Raw genomic sequence first — 22,580 nt, 5'->3', positions numbered from 1 at the left:
CTTTCCTAAATATATGTGACCGTAGTTCGGTACGAACACTATTGGGCGCACGTTTTAAGTGCTAACATTTGTAAGTGCAGGAAAAAAATTTGTCTTGACAGCATCAAGATCCTCAAGCCATGAAACATAATGACTTGTCTCCTCGCAGTTTAGTTCAGCCCCGGGACAGTGGACGGTCCTGTCTACTAAGCGCCGGACATGTTTGCTTGATTGAAAATAAGCTGTCAATAAAAATTACTTGTCAACTATTTTTGAATAAACAATATCGAAGACATAAATATGGTTGAGAAACTCACATAATGGTAGAACTGGAGGCGTCTGCACATCGATCCAGATGTCTCTATTACCTTCAATATCATCTTCCGGACGAATATCAAAGGTGATAACCATATCAGGCTCAAATGCATAAACCTTGCGAAGTGCTTGCCAAGTTTTGCATTCAAAATAGGTGTATGTGTCTATATTGTATAATTTGACGTTGAAGGTATAACCATGCTCGGTCTTCAAGTAAACTTTTTTTACCTCCATAGTTTTGTTAGGACTGAAACCTATCTTATCCAAGACAAAATTCTTGCATGGCAGGGGATACGCTAGTAGAATAGTGAAAAATTAAAATTAAAAGTTGAAGCAAATAAAGCATAACTCATGCTTAATTATGAAAAAAGACTTGTCGTTCTGACTTACTGTATCCACTTCGAAGTTCTCATCCAACTTGATGCTGAAGCGCCTATCATCAACTAGAAAATTTCTGCCGCACAGGCCGCGCTGGTCTTCGCAGTATTCGCACATAATGAAATCGTGTTCGTCGTCAGACGACATTCCTATGTTCATAGGTGAAACATTAAACACTTATTAGTTCTATTAATTCAACTAATTCAATTAAGCACTTAGGAAAATATACTTAAATAAAGTAGCTCAACTAATTCAACTAACTAGTTCAACTAATTAATTCAACTTATTCAACTAAACTAGTTCTATTAATTTTCTTACTAAAAATAAGGTAGCTAGTTCTATATAGTAATATGTTAATTAGATGATCAAATCTCTATATAATAAAGTAGGTAGTTCTATATAGTAATATTTTGATTAGATCATCAAATCTCATATACCTAAATTTTCTTACTAAAAATAAACTAGTTTTATTAATTCAACTAAGAATTTACTAAAAATATAAGGTAGCTAGTTCTATATATTAAATGTTAATTAGATGATCAAATCTCTATATAATAAAGTAGGTAGTTCTATATAGTAATATTTTGATTAGATCATCAAATCTCATATACCTAAATTTTCTTACTAAAAATAAACTAGTTCTATTAATTGAACTAGTTCAGCTAAGCATTTAATAAAAATAAACTAGTTATATTAATTCAACTATTTCAAATAATCTCATATACCTAAATTTTCTTACTAAAAATAAACTACTTTTATTAATTTTCTTACTAAAAATAAACTAGTTATATTAATTCAACTAGTTCAAATCTCTTATATATATATATATATACCTAATTCATCTAACAATTGACTTGACTATTTAACAACTTTTTTATCTGATTCATCTAACATTAATTAACATTCTGACATTCTTATCTACGTAATTCATCTAACATTAATCTAAACAACAGAGAAAAGAAAATAAGTAAAAAAATGTGTGTTTGTGTGTGTGTGTCTGTGTGTGTATGTGTGTGTGTGTGTGTGTATGTGTCTGTGTGTACGAGCGTGGGCGATCGAGACAGCGACGTTGTATGGGGCGGCAGCGGGGGCGACGGGGACGAAGGCGCGGGACGGGGACGACGTACGGCGCGCGGCGGGGACGGCGACGACGGGCGGCGGGGGCGACGGCGCGCCGCGGTGGCGGCGAGCGATGGGCGACAGCGCGGCGGCGGCGGCGACAATATCGGGCGATGAAGTTGGATAGAAGACGGGCGGCGGATGAAAACTAAATTTTTCGTAAGTGCCATATATATAGGAGGGACCTTTAGTACCGGTTGGAGCAACCAACCGGTACTAAAGGCCAATTTTTGCCAGGCCAAGGGGCGGGAAACAACCCCTTTAGTACTGGTTCGTGCCACGGACCGGTACTAAAGGCCCACTCATTAGTACCGGTTGGAGCCACCAACCGGTACTAACGGTTGTGCGCTGCCACCGGCGGTTCACAATGTTTAGTCCCACCTCGCCGAGCGAAGGGCAGCCGCACTGGTTTATAAACCCAGCTGCGGCTGCTCCTTCGAACTTCTTTATATAGCAGGCTTCTGGGCCTAACTATGGCGCGCTGCCCTGTGAGGCTGCTGGCCCTTCTGGGTCTGAATTTGCACACCCTAGGTCTGCCAGGCCCACTGGGCAGCGCTCCAACAAATTTTTTATATAGTTTTTTTCTTTTCTGCATTATTTATTTTTTTCTATTTAATTTTGAGTAATTTTTTATATAGATTTTTTTTCCTTTTTTGCATTATGTATTTTCTTCTATTTAATTTTGAGTAATTTTTTTTATATAGTTTTTTTCTTTTCTGCTTTATTTATTTTCTTCTATTTATTTCTAAGTAGTTTTTTTTCTATATTTAGTTTCTTTGTGACCCTCTCTACTCTTTCGCACATGCTATGCGGGTGAAATGATGATACCATGGCAAGTTTCAACATTTTCAGAGTTCATTTTATAGTGATTTTCAATTTCACGGTCATTTAGCTCTTTAAACAATTTGGTAAATGACTGAAAAACAACAAATGATGTCAGAACGTGTTGGAAATTGATGACGTCGCTTTGAATGCTGCATAATGAACGCAAAAGAAGTCAGGATTTCAAATAAGTATAAAAAATATTGAAGTGCCCGTGTAACAGATGAGTTCTCGTCTGAAACCATGATACTCTGAAAGAGATTGTCCACTTTGTACACGAAGTGCGTCCAATTTTTGTCGTGACCCTCTCTACTCTTCGGCACATGCTATGCATGTGAAATAATGATACCATGGCAAGTTTCAACATTTTCAGAGTTCATTTTGTAGTGATTTTCAATTTCACGGTCATTTAGCTCTTTAAACATTTCGGTAAATGACTGAAAAACAACAAATGATGTCAGAACGTGTTGGAAATTGATGATGTCGCTTTGAATGCTGCATACTGAACACAAAAGAAGTCGGGATTTCAAATAAGTTTAAAAAACATTGAAGTGCCCGTGTAACAGATGAGTTCTCTTCCGAAACCCTGGTACTCCGAAAGAGACTGTCCAGTTTGTACACGAAGTGCGTCCAGTTTTTGCCGTGACCCTCTTTACTCTTTCACACATGCTATGCGGGTGAAATGATGATACCATGGCAAGTTTCAACATTTTCAGTGTTCATTTTTATAGTGATTTTCAATTTCACGGTCATTTAGCTCTCTAAACAAATTGGTAAATGACTGAAAAACAGCAAATGATATCAGAACGTGTTGGAAATTGATGACGTCGCTTTGAATGCTGCATAATGAATGCAAAAAAGTCGGGATTTCAAATAAGTGTAAAAACATTAAAGTGCCTGTGTAACAGATGAGTTCTCGTCCGAAACCCTGATACTCCAAAAGAGATTGTCCAATTTGTACACGAAGTGCGTCCAGTTTTTGCCGTGACCCTCTCTACTCTTTCACACATGCTATGCGGGTGAAATGATGATACCATGGCAAGTTTCAATATTTTCAGAGTTTATTTTGTAGTGATTTTCAATTTCGCGGTCATTTAGCTCTCTAAACAAATCGATAAATGACTAAAAAACAGCAAATGATGTCAGAACGTGTTGGAAATTGATGACGTCGCTTTGAATGTTGCATACTGAACGTAAAAAAATTCTGAAGTTTAAATAAGTTTATAAAACATTGAAGTGTCCGTGTAACAGATGAGTTCTCGTCCAAAACCCTGATACTCCGAAAGACATTGTCCAGTTTGTACACGAAGTGCGTCCAGTTTTTGCCGTGACCCTCTCTACTCTTTCGCACATGCTATGCGGGTGAAATGATGATACCATGCATCAACATTTTCAGAGTTTATTTTGTAGTGATTTTCAATTTCACAGTCATTTAGCTCTCTAAACAAATCGGTAAATGACTGATAAACAGCAAATGATGTCAAAACATGTTGAAAATTGATGACGTCGCTTTGAATGCTGCATGCTGAACACAAGAAGTCCGGAGTTCAAATAAGTTATTAAAAATAAAAAAGAGGTGCAATGCTGGTTAATTAGCTTCAAGCATTTCGGAATAATGTAGACTGCATTGCACATAGCTCCGTGCAATCTATACTATTCCGAAAGGCTTGAAGCTAAGCAACGTGCATGTGAGCATTGCGCCTCTCCTTCATCGTCTCTGCACTCACGGCTTATAAACCGCTCATACTGCCTCTCTCTTGGCGATGTAGGACTAAAAATCAGCTTACTAAGAAACTCTAGTACCGGTTCATGCCATGAACCGGTACTAAAGGTCTTCGTGGGGCCCCAGCCTGACCACAGTTTGACACAACCTCATTAGTACCGGTTCGTAGCATGAACCGATACTAAAGGTTGCCCACGAACCGGTACTAATGATATGGTCCGCCTAGCCGTTGGAACCGGCATTAATGGACACGTTAGTGCCGACTCAAATTCAAACCGGCACTAATGTGCTTCACATTTGACCCTTTTTCTACCAGTGAAACCTAGTAGCCTTTGAGAAAGGGTATAGAGAAAGCATGTGCATTTCATCCTTCTGGTTGCCACATCTAGTACAATTTTCACTAATACGTTTGAAGAACTTACTTGCACGTTTGCCCATTGGAAATGCTTTTTAATTGTTTCTTTTTCTTTTGAGAAAAAGAGAGGCCTTCCTCTCCGATTTCATATAATGAAACCATATGATCTTCTTATATATATATATAATCCAACATTTACCGCGAAACTAAAAGAAAGACGAGAACAACTAAACAAAGTATGATCAAGTTATATTGTACACCCATATAGCGTGTGCCAACCTCAAATCATCGACATAAGGGCATCTTCAATGCTGACCCGTAAACAGACACCACAATTGTCCTTTTTTTTGTTTGCCGAGCACAACGACACAAAGCAAAGCACCTGGTTATCTTCATTACAGTCAGAATAATTGTGGTGACGGGCTATATAATGAGAGAGAAAGCATACATACCTGAGAGACGAGAGAGCAACACTAGCAACTGCAAGATGTCGGCGGCCGTGCCGCACGTTGTGGTGATCGTCCCTTCGCCTCCCACGTGGTGAAGCTGTTCCGCATAGCGCGCAGCCTCGCGGCGGCGGCGCCGGCTGCCACCTTCTCCTTCCTCTGCACAGCCGCGCACCTACAGGAGCAGCAGAAGCAGAATACGCTCCTGGGGAACCTGGGCTTCGTGGAGGTCCCGGACGGATAATTCGCATTCAAAGCTGACATATTCACTCTCGACAACACGGTTTTCCCTTGGAGAGGGTTTTATTTCTAAGCAATGTACATGCCAAATTTTTTCTAAAACTTTCTCAAATTTTACCACATATTGAGGTCATATGATGAAACATGCCCATTTTTGTGGATTTTAGTTTATACTTTTTTTTGGATTAAAAAACCAATAAACTCAAAGTTGATGGATGACTCTTGCCACATAGATCTTTGAAATTTCTTTTAATTCTTGTACAAGGAATACATATATACTCTAGACACTGAATATGATTTTTCAAATCATTTTTGTACATTATTTATGTACTGTAGTTCAAATTTGAATTATATCTACTCCCTCCGTCCCATAATGTAAGAATGTTTTTGACACTACACTAGATCCAAAAACACTCTTATATTATGGGACGGAGAGAGTATTAAATGTTTAGAAGTACAGTTAATGACTTAAATATAGCAAATTAATTCGGAAGAGTGCTAAATTTGAACATGATGTATATTATGGTGTATGTTCAGTGTTGAAAAAGTTCCAAGGTCAAACGATGAAGCAAATGCCACATCACCTTGAATGCTACCACAATAAATATATTTCAGAAAAAAAAACATATGCCAGACATCTCACAAGGTTTTATTTTTAAAACTGTGTATGATGATAGACTACATCGGGCACACAATTTTTTGCAATAACCGTGTGCAAAGCATTGCACATAGTTTTCCTTTTTAAACTATGTGCAATGATAAGCTACATTGCACACACAATTTCCCAAAGAAATGTTTGCAAGATATCACACACAATTGCATTTTTTTAACCTGTGTGCAATGATATGATAAATCACGCAAACATTTTTTTGCAAGAACCATGCGCCATGCATCGCACACCGTTGCGTTCTTAGAACTGTGCGCAATGATTGGCTACATCGCACATACATCTTTTGCAAAAACTATGTGCAAGGCATCACACGCTATTATGTTTTTCAAAACTGTATGTGATATCGCCACATCACACAGAGTTTTTGCCTATCGTGTGCGATATGTACGTCTTAATAGCACTATCCTCCACTACTGTCCACGGTATCTTGTAGAAGTCACGCGCACGTTGGAAATAATTATGGGTCGTTAAGTATAGGAACATGGAGACGAATTGTCTCATTAATCAAGGCTGTCCTTGGTTTGTCCCCACGCTCCATCGGCTTCGGCCAGAGTCACACAGATTGGTACTATTGGCAAACATGTGTGGACGGGATGGGTAGTGCATCCATCAAGAATGGTAGCTGTCCCATCACACGCATCAATCAACTCATTGTTGTGTGAAGACCTAGGGAGCGTGCATGTATATCAACAACACGGCACGCGCGCTTACGCCAGCTAACCAACGCTACACGGCAGAGTAGTTTTGAGGTAGTTTGATATTGAACCATTCGAGAAATGTGGGTTTATTTACTTTGAAAAATGACAAAGATAGCTCTCACAAGATATCTACCACGGACGAATTTGTGCAGACAATTATGTGTGATGCACCATACTAACCCAAACATTTGTGTGGATTTCGTTGTGTGGGACGCTATTCACATCTCACACGATTTGTCTCGTACAATTGTTTGTGATAGCTCCCTCGATCGCACACGAGCACTTTTGCTCCACGTGGGTGCCCGAAGGAGCTATCGTCGAAGATTTATCTGGGTCGTGGGGGATTAATACCCCCTATCGCCCTCATTAGCAAGGCGACGGTTTAAAAGTGTGTCGCCGAAAGGGGGTAAAAGTCGTTTGCATAAGACTCGTCTACACTAGTGCATGCTCTTAGTCTATCTGTGTGCGATGTGCCATCTTAATAGACATGCTCTTTAGTAGTGCACAGTGGTGCAGTTCTTTTTTCTGGTAGATGTTGTTTCTGTTTTTCCCAGGGTTTGTGAGTACATTAATAGTCTCCTTGTCTTGATCTCCTAGGCAAGATCATTTTGTTATTCATAAATCAAACTAATCCAAGAGAAGGTTAAATTCTTGATTCCACAACCCCGCCTCTTCATTAGGTCCAACAACAACTGGAATCGGCCAGAGTGTGGATAGCTAAATTTGTTGCCTTTTGGAGGCCATAAAATATGATGTGGTGAGAGGAGAAGGTTGAGTAGGCCAGGGGTCCTACAACAATATATGATGTGGTGAGAGGACAAGGTTGAGTAGGTCAGGGGTCCTACGACAATATATGTTGTGTTGAGTAACTACCTCTTGCACTTCATCATCAAACCACCATGGCAGATCGTAAGCTTCTAGAAAATCAAAATGTGTAAGAAGATAGTAAGCTTCCGGCGACCGAGGCGAGATCCGCCTCACATATTGAAGCATGTCTAGCAGTGAGTCAAATGTCAGCTAAAGAACATATTTGCAAAGTGGCTCGGCATCAATACGTTAGAAATGGTGGCCCGGCCCATCACACTGAATAGGAGTAGTCGCAACTGGGGTGTTGAGAGATATGGCGGTCAACTTCATGACCATTGTGTCATGCAGTTTTTTTTAACACAATACAGACGCAAGCGTTCATATAAACGTGCATACGCTCACCCATATGAACGCACACCTTGTCCCTATTAGCACTATAGGCACCTCGTCGTCGACGGGAACGTCTCCTCTGAATGCACATCGCCGAAAATTCTGAAATAAATGCGAGCACCAGGATTTGAACCCTGGTAGGCTGAGGATATCACAGTCCCTCTAACCATCCAACCACAGGTTGGTTCGCATTGTGTCATGCAGTTGAATTAATACTCCACCCAAAGAAGTCGGAGATCCAAAACAAGAGTAGTGAAACACTTAGTTTTATTGGGAAATTGACCATGACGAAGAGAACAGACACACTGGAGAAGCACCCGGGTTTGCCAAACCTTGTTAACAAAATCTCAATGTAGTCGCAACTAGTATCACGTTGTGATATCTTGGTTATTTGTAGATTCTGCGCGCTAGTATCTTCTAAAAGTCACATGCACGTAGGAGATTAAATTGATGACACTGCATATACACTCCTCGGTCCTCACTACGAGTAGAATGCACAACCAATTCTGGCGGTTTCTTCTAGAAGTCACGCGCGCGTAAGTAGGACAACAAATTATGGGCCGGCATGCAAGCATACCAACATGGAGAAAAAAATTGTCGCTTCCATCAAGCGGGCCGTGCTTACTTTGTCCCCATGCTACATCGGCCTCAGGCACAGATCACTGATCAAAGCATGTGTGGACGGCATCAGATCACTGATCAAGGCAGCATACACATCCATATGCATGTTACATCAACTACTAACACGGACATGGTCGTTGTATTCCAGATCGAGAGGGAGCATGTCAACAACACCGCACGCGCGCCTGCGCCAGCTAACAAATATAAGGCCATCCGTCGGCTTCATCAGGCAAAGCTTAGCCATAGCAATCGTGTGTGCACTGCACGGATGGGTGCCTGCATGAGTGGGGACGGTGTAGCGGTCGGAAGAGGCGAGGCGTACGCCGGGTTGGCTCATTACACTGTGGCGATTCCCTTCCGCCAGTTAAATAATGCTCCTCTCTATCTCTAAACAAATATAGGAGTACATGTTTTTAGTTTAGGTTATTAAAGTAGAGTGAGGCGTTTTGGCTCTCGGCCTTCATGGAGGCCGGATTTTTGAAAATTTTCAAATTTCAATCTTTTCAGTTTTAATATAATCTGAAATAAATTGTACATGTGAACAAGGATGTTATGGGTATGTGCGTAAGATTTCAGGATGAAATACCTTGAAATGCGGTTTGTATAAAAAAGACAAATTCATGGCCTGTGAGGATGCATAGTATCATGTGTTAAAAAGTTGTTTGTCGAATGTATTTTATCAGGAACTCGCCAAACAGGAGAGTCCTCATAAAAGCACTCGGCAAATATTCAACACTGCGCAAATCTGTCGTTTCCTTAGTGTTATTTAAACTCGGCAAAGATTTTTTTTTCGTTCCTTCCTTTTCTTTATTTTTACTTCATTCAATCTTTTAGTTTCTTTAATTCATCAAATGAAGCTACTTAGAAAGCAGATAATATCGTAGGAAGAATTGAGAGGGAATGGGTCAAGTTTGAAGACGAAACGACATATTTTTTCTGCACTTAACATACATCATTACATGTTCCATGTAAACATTCGGCATTTTTCGGGTTTGTTTGTTTGCTATATTGAAGTCATTTAGTGACTTTTTCTGGATATTTAGTGAATGTAGTTAAATTTTTAATTGCAAGTGCTTGCAAAATTGGCAACAATAGGCTCATAATCAAATTTGTATTCTTAAGTCTATGTAACTACGTTTTGTTCTTATCAAGGAAACTAGAACTTTAAGGCGCGCGTTGCCGCGCCCACCAATTTTAAAGGTTGGATTACAAAGTCATGAAGAAGTGTTGGTAGTCAAAGAGAATGAATAATTTAGGGTAGAAAACACACATTGCGGACCATACATATGAATGTTTGAAAGATAGTGCCACCAATACGTTTAGAGTGCATATACATAGTTTTGAATGGGAGGCCATGAAATGCATGTAATCACAAGTTCTTACATACACGCAAGTTTATGTAATTAAACTGTGAATAGAGCAATAACAGATATGCTTAGTTTGTTTTTTGCACCCTTATTCATGTTTAGAAGGAACGGCTCATGTACTTGGGAATACAGAATCAATAGCTATTAGCAGACGTGTTTAGGTTTATGAGTTGATGTACGTTAATATAGGTAGATGGCGCACAACCAAACTTGTTTGAATAATTCCTTGTCAAAAGATTCAGTTTTAGAGACAACTATCGAGAAGAGAAATATAGAGACAACTGCAAGCATTAATACCTAACTTTCGTGTTAAAAAAATATTGCCTCTGTTCCTAAATATAAATATTTTTAAAGATTCAATAAGAGACTACATACGGAGCAAAATGAGTGAACCTACACTCTTAGCTACGTTTATATATATCTGTATATAGTTCATAGTGAAATCTCTAGAAAAACTTATATTTAGAGACGGATGGAGTACCTAACTTTCTTTCTATCTTTTTTTGCCTGCACCCAAAAAAGAACTTTCTTTATCTCGTGTCTCGTCATCACTTATACAGGTTGATGGTATTTTTACACTTAAGGAACACCTAGGCGGCCTAGGCCCAAATTAATAGGAAGACCACAAACGAGGTGATGGGCTGGGCCTGTAGGGACCCTTTTTGCGGCTGATCGGCCCAACAAATGAGGTGATCGCTAGCTCACCTTCCGGAGCAGCGGCCCTGACTGCGTGTTGGGAACGGATTGTGACAAGGTGAAAACGGCAAGCGACGCTCGGTGAACATTAAGCGATCTGTCCGTTACTATTGTTGATCCGACGGCTGAAGATGTTAAAACGCTGTGGTGGCTTGTAGGTGGTTCCATTTTACTGTTTTGCAATGGAAAGGAATTCCAAACTCAGTGTGCCAAGACTCGACCCCAAATGTAAAGGGTGAAGTGCAATGTAGATCCCTAAACTATTTTAGAAGCGTCAACTAGGTCCTCAAACTATTCAAATTGCAAAAGGTGTGTCATCCAGATTCAAAATCAGTTCAACACAAAAGTAATCCAAGACCTATATTTTGCCTAGTATAACACACTTGCTCTATTTAGAGAACATAAATGATAATTTTCATGGTTTGACAACCACCCTTGAAATAGTTTAAGGACCTACTGTGCACCTCACTCTTCACAAGTATACACTGGAGGAGCAGTTCAACTGTTTGCATGTGAACCACAATTCCCAATACTCGGGCTAGCAAGCTTGATATGGCATCGTTGGCAAGCGGCAAACCACTACTGTTAGGGCTGTTGTAGGCTGGTGAAGCTGACTCGGTTTAGTCCCACCTCGCTTACGGAAGGAGGCCATGACCAGCTTATAAGGGAGAGATTCTTTCTTCACTTCAGTCCAGGCTTTTGAGATGGAGTAGGCTCTCCGCTGAATGTTGGCCCATATACGGATAAACGTTCAGAACGTAAGTAGAGTGTGGACTGGATCGAGTTGGACGCTAACAACTACATTCACCTGTCTCCGCTATATAAGAAGCACAAGAGCGGCGACTGCGTGAGAGACGAGAGCTACCTTCTGTAGCTGCACGCGGTAAGCTAGTATCGTACACGACGATGGCAGCGGTGGCGCACGTCGTGGTGATCACCTTCCCCTTCGCCTCCCACGCGGTGAAGCTGTTCCGCCTGGCGCGCGCCCTGGCCGCCGCGGCGCCGGCCGCCACCTTCTCCTTCCTCTCCACCGCCGGCTCCATCGCGCAGCTGCAGGAGAAGAACCAGGACGCCCTCGAGGCCAACCTACGCTTCGTGGAGGTGCCGGACGGGTTAACGTTACTGCCACCGAGCTCGGGTGGCGCCGGGCCGGCAGCGCCGCCGAACCATATGGCGCGTCTCGGGCTCTTCCTGGCCGCCGCTGAGGCTGGCGGGGTGGGAGTGGCGCTGGAGACGGCCCGCCTTGCTGCCGGCGGTGCCAGGGTCACCTGCGTCGTCGGCGACGCGTTCGTCTGGATGGCCGCCGAGGCGGCCGCTGCGGTGGGGGCACCATGGGTTCCGGTCTGGACCGGCGGTCCGAGCGCGCTCCTTGCGCACCTCCAAGGTGACGCGCTGCGCGACGACATCGGCGACAAAGGTACGGACGCACGGCCATGATTCGATCATCTATATATGGATGCATCCATGCATGGACGAAAGCTTCTTCTTATCCGAGACGAATGCTTGGAAATGAATGAATGGATTGAATGCAGCGGCGAGCCGGGCGGACGAGCTACTGACCTGGCACCCGGGCCTCGGAAGCTACCGCGTCCGGGACCTCCCCGACGGCTGCGTCTTCGGCGAGATGCACCTGCCGATCGTCGCCCTGTTCCGTCGCGTGGCCGAGCAGCTGCACGTTCCCCGCGCCGCCACCGCCGTGGCCTTGAACACCTTCCCAGGCCTCCTCCCCGACGACGTCACCGCCGCTCTCGCCACGGAGCTCCCGGAGGTCCTCCCCATCGGCCCCTTCCATCTTCTCCCAGTGCCCGGCGACGACGACAACGCCGCCGCGGCCGACCCGCACGGATGCCTCGCCTGGCTCGACGGCCACCCCGCCCTCGCCGTCGCGTACGCCAGCTTCGGCACGGTCGTCACCGCCGTGGTAGGAGGGCAGGAGGAGCTGCGCGAGCTAGCGTCCGGACTGGAAGCGTCCGGCGCGCCGTTCCTTTGGTCGCTGCCCAAGGAGTACTGGCCGCTGCTCCCGCCGGGGTTCCTGGACCTCGAGCGCGGCAAGGTGGTATCGTGGGCGCCGCAGGCAGCCGTGCTGCGGCATGCATCGGTGGGCGGCTTCGTGACGCACGCCGGGTGGGCGTCGGTGCTGGAGGGCGTGGCCGGCGGCGTGCCCATGGCGTGCCGTCCCTTCTTCAGCGACCAGAGGATGAACGCGCGGATGGTGGAGCACGTCTGGGGTTTCGGCACCGTCTTCGAGCAGCCCATGACACGCGCGACCGTCGCGGAGGCCGTATCGTCACTGCTCGCCGGCGACCAAGGCACCCGGATGAAGGAGATGCGGGGCATGGCGGCCACGGCGTTCGCGCCCGAGGGCGGCAGCAGGAAGAACCTTGATAAGCTCCTCAAGATAGTATGTCCACCACATGAGCACAGCCGTGGTGATCATGTCGACGAGACAACAGAGGTGACGGGATGCGCACCGACGACACATGGTCTGCTTGGTGCTAGCAGCCTAGCGCACACCGTGGCTGACTGAATTAATCAGTGTTCCGTTCATCCCACAATATAAGACATTTTTGCAAGTTAACTCTGTGGATCAATGAGCTTATCGTATCAGTGTCATCGTACTCCCCAAAATTAGTGTTTGTATGGCTTATATGCCAAAGAACAATCTGCGGAAAAGGGAATGGAAAGGTAGCAAGATTTGTCTTTTTTGTTGGCAGCAGGATGAAATTTGCACTTTTTTGAACACAGTACAGACGCAAGCGCTCATACATACGCGCATACACTCATCCATATGAACGCACACACACACCCTACCTCTATGAGCACCTCTGAGAGACTGAGCCGGCATATCATCCTGAGATTTACGAAGTCACAGTAGGCGTCTCGTCATCGACGGGAATGTCTGCTCCCACTGAAAGCGCATCGCCGAAAATTCTGAAATATATCTAGGAATAATGCGAGCACCAAAATTTGGACCCTGATGGACCAAGAATACCACTGTCCCTCTAACTATCCAATGAGCTAGTCTTGGGCTTTCTGTTTGTATGTAAAATTCTAGATCGTGTGTAGTAATTTTATAATGCATCTCTATATATATTTGTATTTGACAGTATTATTACATTTTTTTGGGGGAAAAATTTTCAATCTATTCATCTTCAATCATGGTAATACAACGAACACTAGAAATAATAAAAAAATACATCCAGATCCGTAAACCACCTAGCGACGACTACAAGCACTGAAGCGAGCCGCAGGCGCGCCGCTGTCATCGCCCCTCCCTCGCCGGAGTCGGGCAAACCTTGTTGTAGTAGACAGCCGAGAAGTCGTCGTGCTAAGGCCCCATAGAACCAACGCACCAGTATAGCACCCGCCGCCGATGAAGTGTGTAGATCGGAAGGATCCAACCTGAAGACACTGGAACATAGGCGAACGACGAACAGATCCGAATAAATCCACCAAAGACAGATCTACTGGAGAGACACCTCGACATGTCTACCGACGATGTTAGACGCATCACCGGGATGGGGCTAGGCGGGAAGATCTTTATTCCATCTTCAGAGAGTCGTCGATGTCTCGCCTTTCTGAATAGAACACAAACCCTAACAAAACTCAAAACTAGATGTAAAAACTGAGCCCTCCCACCGGCAAGGGCCGAGATCCACTCCGCCTCCATAGCCTATGGCCAGCGGAGACCTCCGCGGACCAGCGACGGCGCCGGTGGGAGGCAAGAGGAGCCATATAAGATAGTATTATTACATGGGTACCGTGTATGATAGAGAATTGATCCAGGGATATCATGGACTAATAATAAGCACAGAAACTCAAACCTTAACGGGTTTGGTCATATGCAGACCCTTCTTTACATAGCCTCGAATAACACATTTCCAACACTACTTTGTTCCCCTAGCAAGACTCACTTTGAATCATCTTCATGGAGGCGCAGTGCAACCCGTTCCTGCCGGCGGTGGGATCTTGCTCAATTTCTTGGTGTTTTTGTGAGTTGTTTTTAGGGTTTGTGTTCTACTCAGGAAGACGAGGCGGTGGCGGCTCCCTAAAGATGGAATAAGATTCTCCCTGCATGGTTCCTGTTTCGATGATGTGTCTAGCGTCATCGGAGGATGTGTGGAGATGTGTCTCTCGCGAATCATTGGTGGATGCGCTTGGATCTGGTCTTTGTTCGTCTCCGTTCGTGCGTCTAGATGTTGGATCCTTTTGATTTATACTTCTATCCACCAGTGACTTAGCACGACGATTTCATGACTGTCTACTACAACAAGTTTGCTATGGTTATGGTGCAGGGTGATGACGGTGGCACGCCTTCACCTCACTCCAGTACTTGCAGTCGTCGCTAGGAACCTTTGTTGTAAAAGAGAGAGATTTGAGGGGGGGGGGGGGGGGGGGGGGGAGACAGAGAGAATTGATAGTTGATCTATTTGAAGCTGCTTCCTATAATGAATTCTTTAGGAGCCTTGAGCCTTTATTGTAAATGGAATATACCAAATTTTTGAATTAAAAAGAAGTTTGAGAGGGATTAAGAATATTGAATCTTGCAATTTGGAATGGATACAATTCTGTTGAGTCTGACTCATTTCCAAGTAGCTAAAGCATTGCATATACACACCAATCCCACTATGAAGCGTTCTTCATAATTCATATACTCCAAGGACAATTTGGAAGTCTATGTCGTCTCTTCCGACCACCACCACGCACCCATCCTATTCATGCACGCACCCATCCGTGCAGGTGCTGGCCACACATGGTTGCTATAGCTCGGCGTTGCCAGATGAAGCCGTGCGTACGTGAGGACAAATCTGAGACGGCCTTATATTGGTTAGCTGGGGTACGCGGCGCGCGTGCAGCGTTGTTGACTTTCTCCCTCCATCTCAAAACGGCCTTAATCATCTTATCCCTAAGAAACAACGACCTTATATTCGTTAGCTGGCGTACGCGCGCGTGGTGTGTTGTTGATAGTATACCAAGACGTTGATGCGTGTGTCTTGTTCAAAAGAAGAAGAAGAAACTTTGATGCGTGTGCCAGGACAGCTACCATTCCATTGATGCATTCATGCACTGCCAAAACCTCTACGAATGTGCCCTGAATCTGATGGAGCGTGGGGACGAACAAAGGACTATGTCACAATTCGTCTCCATGTTCGGATGCTTAACTACCGGCCCATAACTTAGTTGTCCTACACCTTCAAAACAAAAAAACTAGTTGTCTTACGCGTGCATGACTTCCAGAAGATACCGTTGGATTTGCATTCAGAAAATGAAGCGTATGTCGGCATGTGGTTAAACGCCAAACAGTTTTAGTCATTTTGTTTCTTTACTTGTGACCTATTTTCTTTGAGTTTTCCGTTCAACTGTTTTTTTCTCTAAAATTTAAGTTGATTGATTTCTTTCCAAACTATCACCAATGGTACTAAGAAATAACGGCATTCCTAAAACTCAGTCGATTGCAGCATCTAGCCGTGCACTTCATTGCAAAATAAGTACGCCGATGTCACATGACTTGGACTTTGTTAAGTCTCAGTCGACTGAGCTCTAGGCACATCCAATAAATAAACAATAGAATATCTTAGAATGGGAAACATGCGACGATCTACGAATAACCAAGCAATCACAGCATGATAGTGGCTATAATGGGATTAGTTAAATAATCCTTGAATACCATGATACAACAACCATTATTTTATCTCTTTTCTTTAACTTCCCTAAAATCACTACTGCAGAAAAAGTCATAGACACCAACAAATATTATTCAAGGATTATTTAATAATTCATCGATACCATGAAATACAATCACCACTATGATTGCCTCTAGGGCATACTTTTCAACAAATTTCTTCTCCGGCGTGGTACCGATACAATAATCCAGTGGTTCTCCGCCTCAGATCATAAATATATTTCAGTGGCAACAACTAAAAAAAAATCTTTGTAAATAGATTGGAGTCCAATATATATTGAGCTGGTGGTAGAAAGGGGTAGCAGGGTCGCAAGATGGAGCCCAAACACATCCTTGGCGATTGCGTGATTGGCATGGGCCCACATTTGCTCATGGCCTTCCCCTTTGGAGGGTCATCGTCTTCCAGGATGTTATGATATCATGATTGTTTTGAGCTCAGGAACATTCTTGAAGGCAGTGACATAAAACATGCAATTTTTCCCTGGTAATTATGAATAGGTTTGTCCAAAGAATATAAAATATTGGATTAGATGGTGACAAACACAAATATAAATTCAAAAGTTATAGTTACGTCTTAGACATTTCATCCGGTGCACCACATGGAAAATGGTGGGTGAAATGAGTAAAGCTACACATATGGAGAGTATACGGGGGTTTGACGGGTACATTCAACATGGCAGGTTTGGATTGGGTTTCAGCAGAAAATCAGAGGTGGGGGGGGGGGGGGGGGGGGGGGAGGGGGGGAGGGGGGGGGGAGGTTTAGATTGTGGGAAGGCATCCGTAATTAGCCAGTAATTGCCCGTATCGATAAAGCCCCGCATATGTTGCATCTTTTCCCACAAGGATGAGCATTTCCTTTTTATCCAAGATTAAATCTGGAGTACAAATCTGACTTACAGCTCACCAAGTCAACAATAGTTGTTAACTAGCAATAATTGGTGATGATGTACAAGCTCAACAATAAGACATGTTTGTGTCTTAGAAAAGAAACACGTGATGTTTAGTCCATCAAGATAAATAAAATGGAGCAGCCCAAGTAAACATGCTCAACTCAAGCAACAGTTATCTGAAAAAAATCACTTGTCCAGATCCAATATTCATGCAACACTTGGCATCACAAGACTAGAAAAGATCTGACTGGCACAAGTAGAATTAGTAGGCTCTGGTCCTAGATAAATATGATGCTACCGTCTATGTTACTCCCACTATGGGTAGTCTTATATGAATTAGCTCAACTAGAAATGTGGCATCATAGACCATCCATCCATCATAAACACTAGATATCGGGAACCAACAACAATGCCTATCAAACAAATGAAACAGGAGGAGCTTTCCATGGCAGATCACAGTTCTCCACAGACTATCTTGACAAGCTTATCTAAGTTTTCTCTGCTACCGCCATCGGGCGCGAACGCGCTGGCCGCCATGCGCTGTATCTCTTGCATCTTTTCCCACATCCGGATGCCCTGATCACCGGCGAGCAGCAACGGCACCGCTTCCGCAACAGCCTCGCGCTTCATGGGCTCCTCCAAGACCGTGCCGAAACCCCAGACACGCGCCACCAGCTGCGCGTTCATCTTCTGGTCGGTGAAGAAGGGGCGGCATGCCATGGGCACGCCGGCGGACACCCCCTCCAGCACCGAGGCCCACCCGGCGTGCGTGACGAAGGCCCCAACCGACGCGTGGCGCAGCACGGCCGCCTGCGGCGCCCACGGCACCACCTTGCCGCGCTCGAGGTCCAAGAACCCCGGCGGGAGCTGCGGCCAGGACTCCTTCAGCAGCGACCAGAGGAACGGCGCGCCGGAGGACTCCAGCCCGGCAGCGAGCTCGCGCAGTTCCTCCGGATTTCCTGCCACGGCGGTGACCACCGTGCCGAAGCTGGCGTATGCGACGGCGCGGGCGGGGTGGCGGTCGAGCCAGTCGAGGCATCCGTGGGGGTCGGCGCTGGTCTCGACGGTGTCCTCATTGCCGGGGAATGGGAGAAGGTGGAAGGGGCCGACGGGGAGGCACTCCGGGAGCTCCGCGGCGAGCGCGGCGGTGAGGTCGTCCGGGAGGAGACCCGGGAAGGTGTTGAAGGCGACGGCGGTGGCGGCGCGGGGAAGGTGCTCCGCTATGCGGCGGAAGAAGGAGACGATCGGCGAGTTCATGTCGCCGGAGACGATGCCGTTGGGGAGGTCCCGGACGCGGTAGCTTCCGAGGCCCGGGTGCGAGGTTAGCAGCTCGTCTGCTCGGCTCGCGGCTGCAAATGCCATTGTTTGTTTCAAGCATTCAGCTACACACCTAAGCTAAGCTTGAATTCATCATGCATCGTGCCATGCAATGCGTATACCTTTATCTCCGACGTCGTCGCGCAACGCGTCAGCGCGTAGGTGCGCCAGGAGAGCGCTGGGGCCGCCGGTCCAGACGGCAACCCATGGAGCCTCCACCTCAGCGGCCGCCTTGGCTGCCATCCACATGAACGAGTCCCCGACGACGCAGGTCACCCTGGCGCCGCCCGCTGAGGCGCGAGCCGTCTCCAGCGCCTCCCTTAACGTGCCTGCCTCAGCAGCCGCCATGAAGAGCTTGAGACGCACCATAGGGTGCGGCGGTGGTACCGCTGCGGCGCCATCCGAGCTCGGTGATAAACCGTCCGGAATCTCCACGAAGCGTAGGTTCGTCACGAGAGTGTCATCGTGCTTCTTCTGCTGCTCCTGTAGCAGCGCGGCGGTGGAGAGGAAGGAGAAGGTGGCGGCCGGCGCCGCCGCCGCGAGGGCGCGAGCTAGGCGGAACAGTTTCACGGCGTGGGAGGCGAAGGGAAAAGCGATGACCACAACGTGCGGCACGGCCGCCGACATCTTGTACTGTCAGTACGTGCAGTAGAGCACATATTATTTGACTTCTACAGTACGTGCTCCCTCATTATATATAGTCTTGGCCAGACGGCACGGAGCGTCACCAGAATAATTCTGTTCGATTTGCTCCATTTGTAGGAGTATATTTTAGCGCCGGAAAACCGAATATGGATCTGCCATGGATGCCAAACTGAACAGCTCGAAATCGATTGATTATATCTACTTTTTCTATAAAATAAATGAGTTGATTATGATGATGTGCTTGCCATCCTTCACTGTCAGCCATCGGATCTAGATCTAACGCGCACAAATGGCCTGAGACGAATTGACGAGAAGAAGTAACTAGGCGACAATGCTCTTTGATCAAGGGAGCATGCACACATGCATGTAGATCAACAACACGGCACGCTCGCGTACACCAACTAACTAATAAGCCTATAGCAAGCATCTAGCAGACATTTGTGGACTGCATGGATTGGTAGGTGCGTGCATGAATGGGATGGTGGTAGCTGGCCTCATCCGGTGATAACTACCTACCCCTTCCTTTTCCAAGAGACGAGGCCTACGCTATCAAAGACAATATTGACAACAAAAATCATTTTGGAACAGCACATAATTATTAGCATGGCACACAAAATTTCCAATAGTATCACATATAGACAACACCCATGCTCTTCAGTACAGCAATACCAGCTAGCAAAACAAAATGCCAGCACCGCTCATTTTCAATTTGTGCCTTATTATTATTCAAAAGCAAGGTTCGCCATTATTTGCAGAAGTTAATTGTCGGTCTTTTCTTTAGAGTGAGAAAATCGACTATTGATCTTTAAAACACTTTATGTCCCCCCGCAAAAAAAAACACTTTATGTCCACTGTACAGTAAAATGAAGCTGCTATTGACATTACATGATTTGCATGTATTGCAAAACTTTATTCTACATTATATGGCTCAGACACCCAACTAATTAACTAATGAAACTTTATTCAATTCAATGTTCTTTGACCACCAGTGTCTGGAAATGTTTTCCAACACCAACCTTGCTCAATAAAAAGTTGTTTATTAGTGAGTTTCTTGCCTTAAGTCAGGATCTCTCTTCCTAATTAGGCACGAGCTGCATGCACACTTGTGTTTTATATCTCATCTCACAAGCACTCAATCCAAATCTAGGAGTAGGGCTCTTCTAGACTTAGTTTATCAACTTATGAATGGTGCTTAGGTTGATGAACCGATCTTTACAAGGCAGATGATTTGATCACTTGTGAGCTAATCCTTTTTGCTAACAAAAATATGAAAACCCCTAAAAGCACAAAAATACTTCATTTTATTTTAGTCTTTCTCTAGCAAGTTCTATCGGAGGGCAGTCACCAGACCGCAACAAAGAATGAATTGAAGCAAGGTCCATCTCCATTAAAGGAGAACTCATATGCACCTAAACGGCAGAAGTGTCTCACTCTTGCTTAATCTTAAGGTTGGTGACTAGATAACTAATATAGCATGGAGGGAGTAGCAAACAAGCATTACATCATCCACTAGCTTCTTGACTAGATAACCTTGACGTTTGTCATGCCCAACAAAATGATATTTCTATAGCAATAACAGAAATTACCTAGCACATGTGCTGCTTAATTAATTAGCAGAGCGAAATAAGCTAATTCAGCATGACGACTATCAGGTCCCCATGTGAATGATGATCTTGCCGGTGGCATGGCCAGCCAGGGCTGTCTGCCACGCCCTGGCCGCATCGCTGAACGGATACCTCGAGTCAATAACGGTCTTCAGCTTACGGGCCTTCACCAACCCGACCAAGAACTCCAAGTCCGCCTTATTGGGTCTCAGAAGTAGCGGAACGAGGCGCTTCCTTGAGAAGGTGACCAAGTGCAGGAGAGTGGTGGCATAGGCTGAAAAGTTTGGGGTGAGATCAATTAATTTGCCGGAGCTGCACAACAATGGCGCGAACGTCGACCAGCCGATCCCAACGGTACAGTGGACAACGCCGTCGTATTTCTTGCCGGACCTGCTCTTGAGGCTTGCCCCCTCTGGTGTATTGTAGTCCAGCACCTCCTCTGCACCCAGGCTCTTGACGAGCTCCATGTTTCGAGCTCCACAGGTAGCGGTAACATGGAGGTTTGCCAGCTTCGCGAGCTGCACAGCGTATAGGCCAACGCCACCGGAGGCAGCTGTAATGAGGACGTGTAAAGGAGGCTGGCTACTCCTACCATCGAATTTGGCGCCGATACACCTCAGTGCCTTGCCTGCAAAGCAGTGGCTGCCGCAACGGGAAGCCCGGCACCCTCAGCAGCAGATACCTCAGGCGGCCTCTTAACGGTCAAATTTGCGGATGCCACAGCGTACTCTGCAAATCCACCTCCACGCTGAAAGGTAGAAGAGCTCCGCTTGAATTATTGATGGAAATTTCAAAGACGATGATCACAGAAACCCGTTTGTCGACACGCGGCGGCAGTGAAATCACATGTTAAAACTGAGATATACTTACGAAAGGGTGCAACATGGCCACCACTTCATCTCCAGCCGTGACATGTTGCACATCAGGACCAACATCAACGACAACTCCTGCAATATCAGTCACTGTAGCAAAGGGTTGACCGTAGATGTCTAGTCATGAACTGATGGTATCCGTGCATCTTGATACTTGCCGCTTCTACTCTTATGAGAACCTCGTTCTTATTCGCTGATGGGACTAAAACTTGGACATGCTGCTTTCGACAGGTTCCAAATTAATGTATTAGCTTCAGGGAAATATAGATCTTATGAGAAAAATTGTACGCAACGTGTGGGCTCCAATATCCTTGTACTTCATCAAAAAACCAATGTTTATGTCCAAGAAAAACCAATCAACCAGCAAGGTGATCTACTCTGCCATACTAGTCAAGAAACCACATCGTATGCCAATATTGGTAAATACACACGAGACACGGAAGTTTCCAACCCTTAGAAGAAAAATACCTTGAGATCATTCACACCTCCGCCGCAGGATGAATACTGCACGGCCAGCATTTTCGACCCTGTAATTGGGGCTGCTTTTGTTGGGGAAGCTTGTAAACATAAGTTAGATGGGCGCCAAATTTCTAAGCTTGGCGTCTGAGTGTGTTGTTCCAAGCCTTGCTACGTTCTGATATATAAGGATGTGGCAATGGCCTTTTGACTCCCGGGAGTCGGGGCACCCTTTTATCACATCGATCTCACCTGATTGCTTTCCTCGAGATGTGAACCATGCCTGCTACCCCCATTGCAATTTTCGGAACACATGAATAGTAATCCTAGCTAGAACAGTGCCTTGTCCTGTCACCCATCACGTGTGAACAGTGAGCCTGGGGAGCTGCTACAGAGTCCCAGATCCACTGTCATGGGCCAAAAAACTTTTGCTGCTATTTGTAACATTTTCAATCCTAATCATCCCTTGCATCCTGCTACCAACAAT

The 22,580-nt window shown here is 45.3% G+C and overlaps 2 protein-coding genes and 1 pseudogene across 2 annotated transcripts; 1 reads left to right on the top strand and 2 right to left on the bottom strand.

The window, feature by feature from the left end:
* Nucleotides 1-11,349: 11,349 nt before the first annotated feature.
* Nucleotides 11,350-13,329, top strand: LOC125542763 (anthocyanidin 3-O-glucosyltransferase). Its single transcript, XM_048705938.2, has 2 exons — nt 11,350-12,043; nt 12,159-13,329. Exons 1-2 carry the CDS (start codon nt 11,533-11,535, stop codon nt 13,151-13,153), a joined length of 1,506 nt encoding a protein of 501 aa, XP_048561895.2. The 5' UTR covers nt 11,350-11,532; the 3' UTR covers nt 13,154-13,329.
* A 4,172-nt stretch (nt 13,330-17,501) lies between these two features.
* On the bottom strand, nt 17,502-19,249 carry LOC125542754 (anthocyanidin 3-O-glucosyltransferase). The gene is made up of 2 exons (XM_048705930.2): nt 18,639-19,249; nt 17,502-18,548 (listed from the first exon to the last, which is right to left on the bottom strand). The coding sequence occupies exons 1-2, from the start codon at nt 19,141-19,143 to the stop codon at nt 17,653-17,655; spliced, it is 1,401 nt and encodes a 466-aa protein (XP_048561887.1). The 5' UTR covers nt 19,144-19,249; the 3' UTR covers nt 17,502-17,652.
* Nucleotides 19,250-20,715: 1,466 nt separating this feature from the next.
* LOC125532536 (chloroplast envelope quinone oxidoreductase homolog) lies at nt 20,716-21,798 on the bottom strand (annotated as a pseudogene).
* Between the last annotated feature and the right edge of the window lie 782 nt (nt 21,799-22,580).

The sequence above is a fragment of the Triticum urartu genome, chromosome 1A, assembly GCF_056163025.1.
Source record: "Triticum urartu cultivar PI428250 chromosome 1A, HENAU_Tu73, whole genome shotgun sequence".
In the NCBI taxonomy this organism is placed as follows: Eukaryota; Viridiplantae; Streptophyta; class Magnoliopsida; order Poales; family Poaceae; genus Triticum; species Triticum urartu.
Note: the sequence above shows the minus strand (reverse complement) of the source record. Positions and strands in the feature narration are given on the sequence as shown.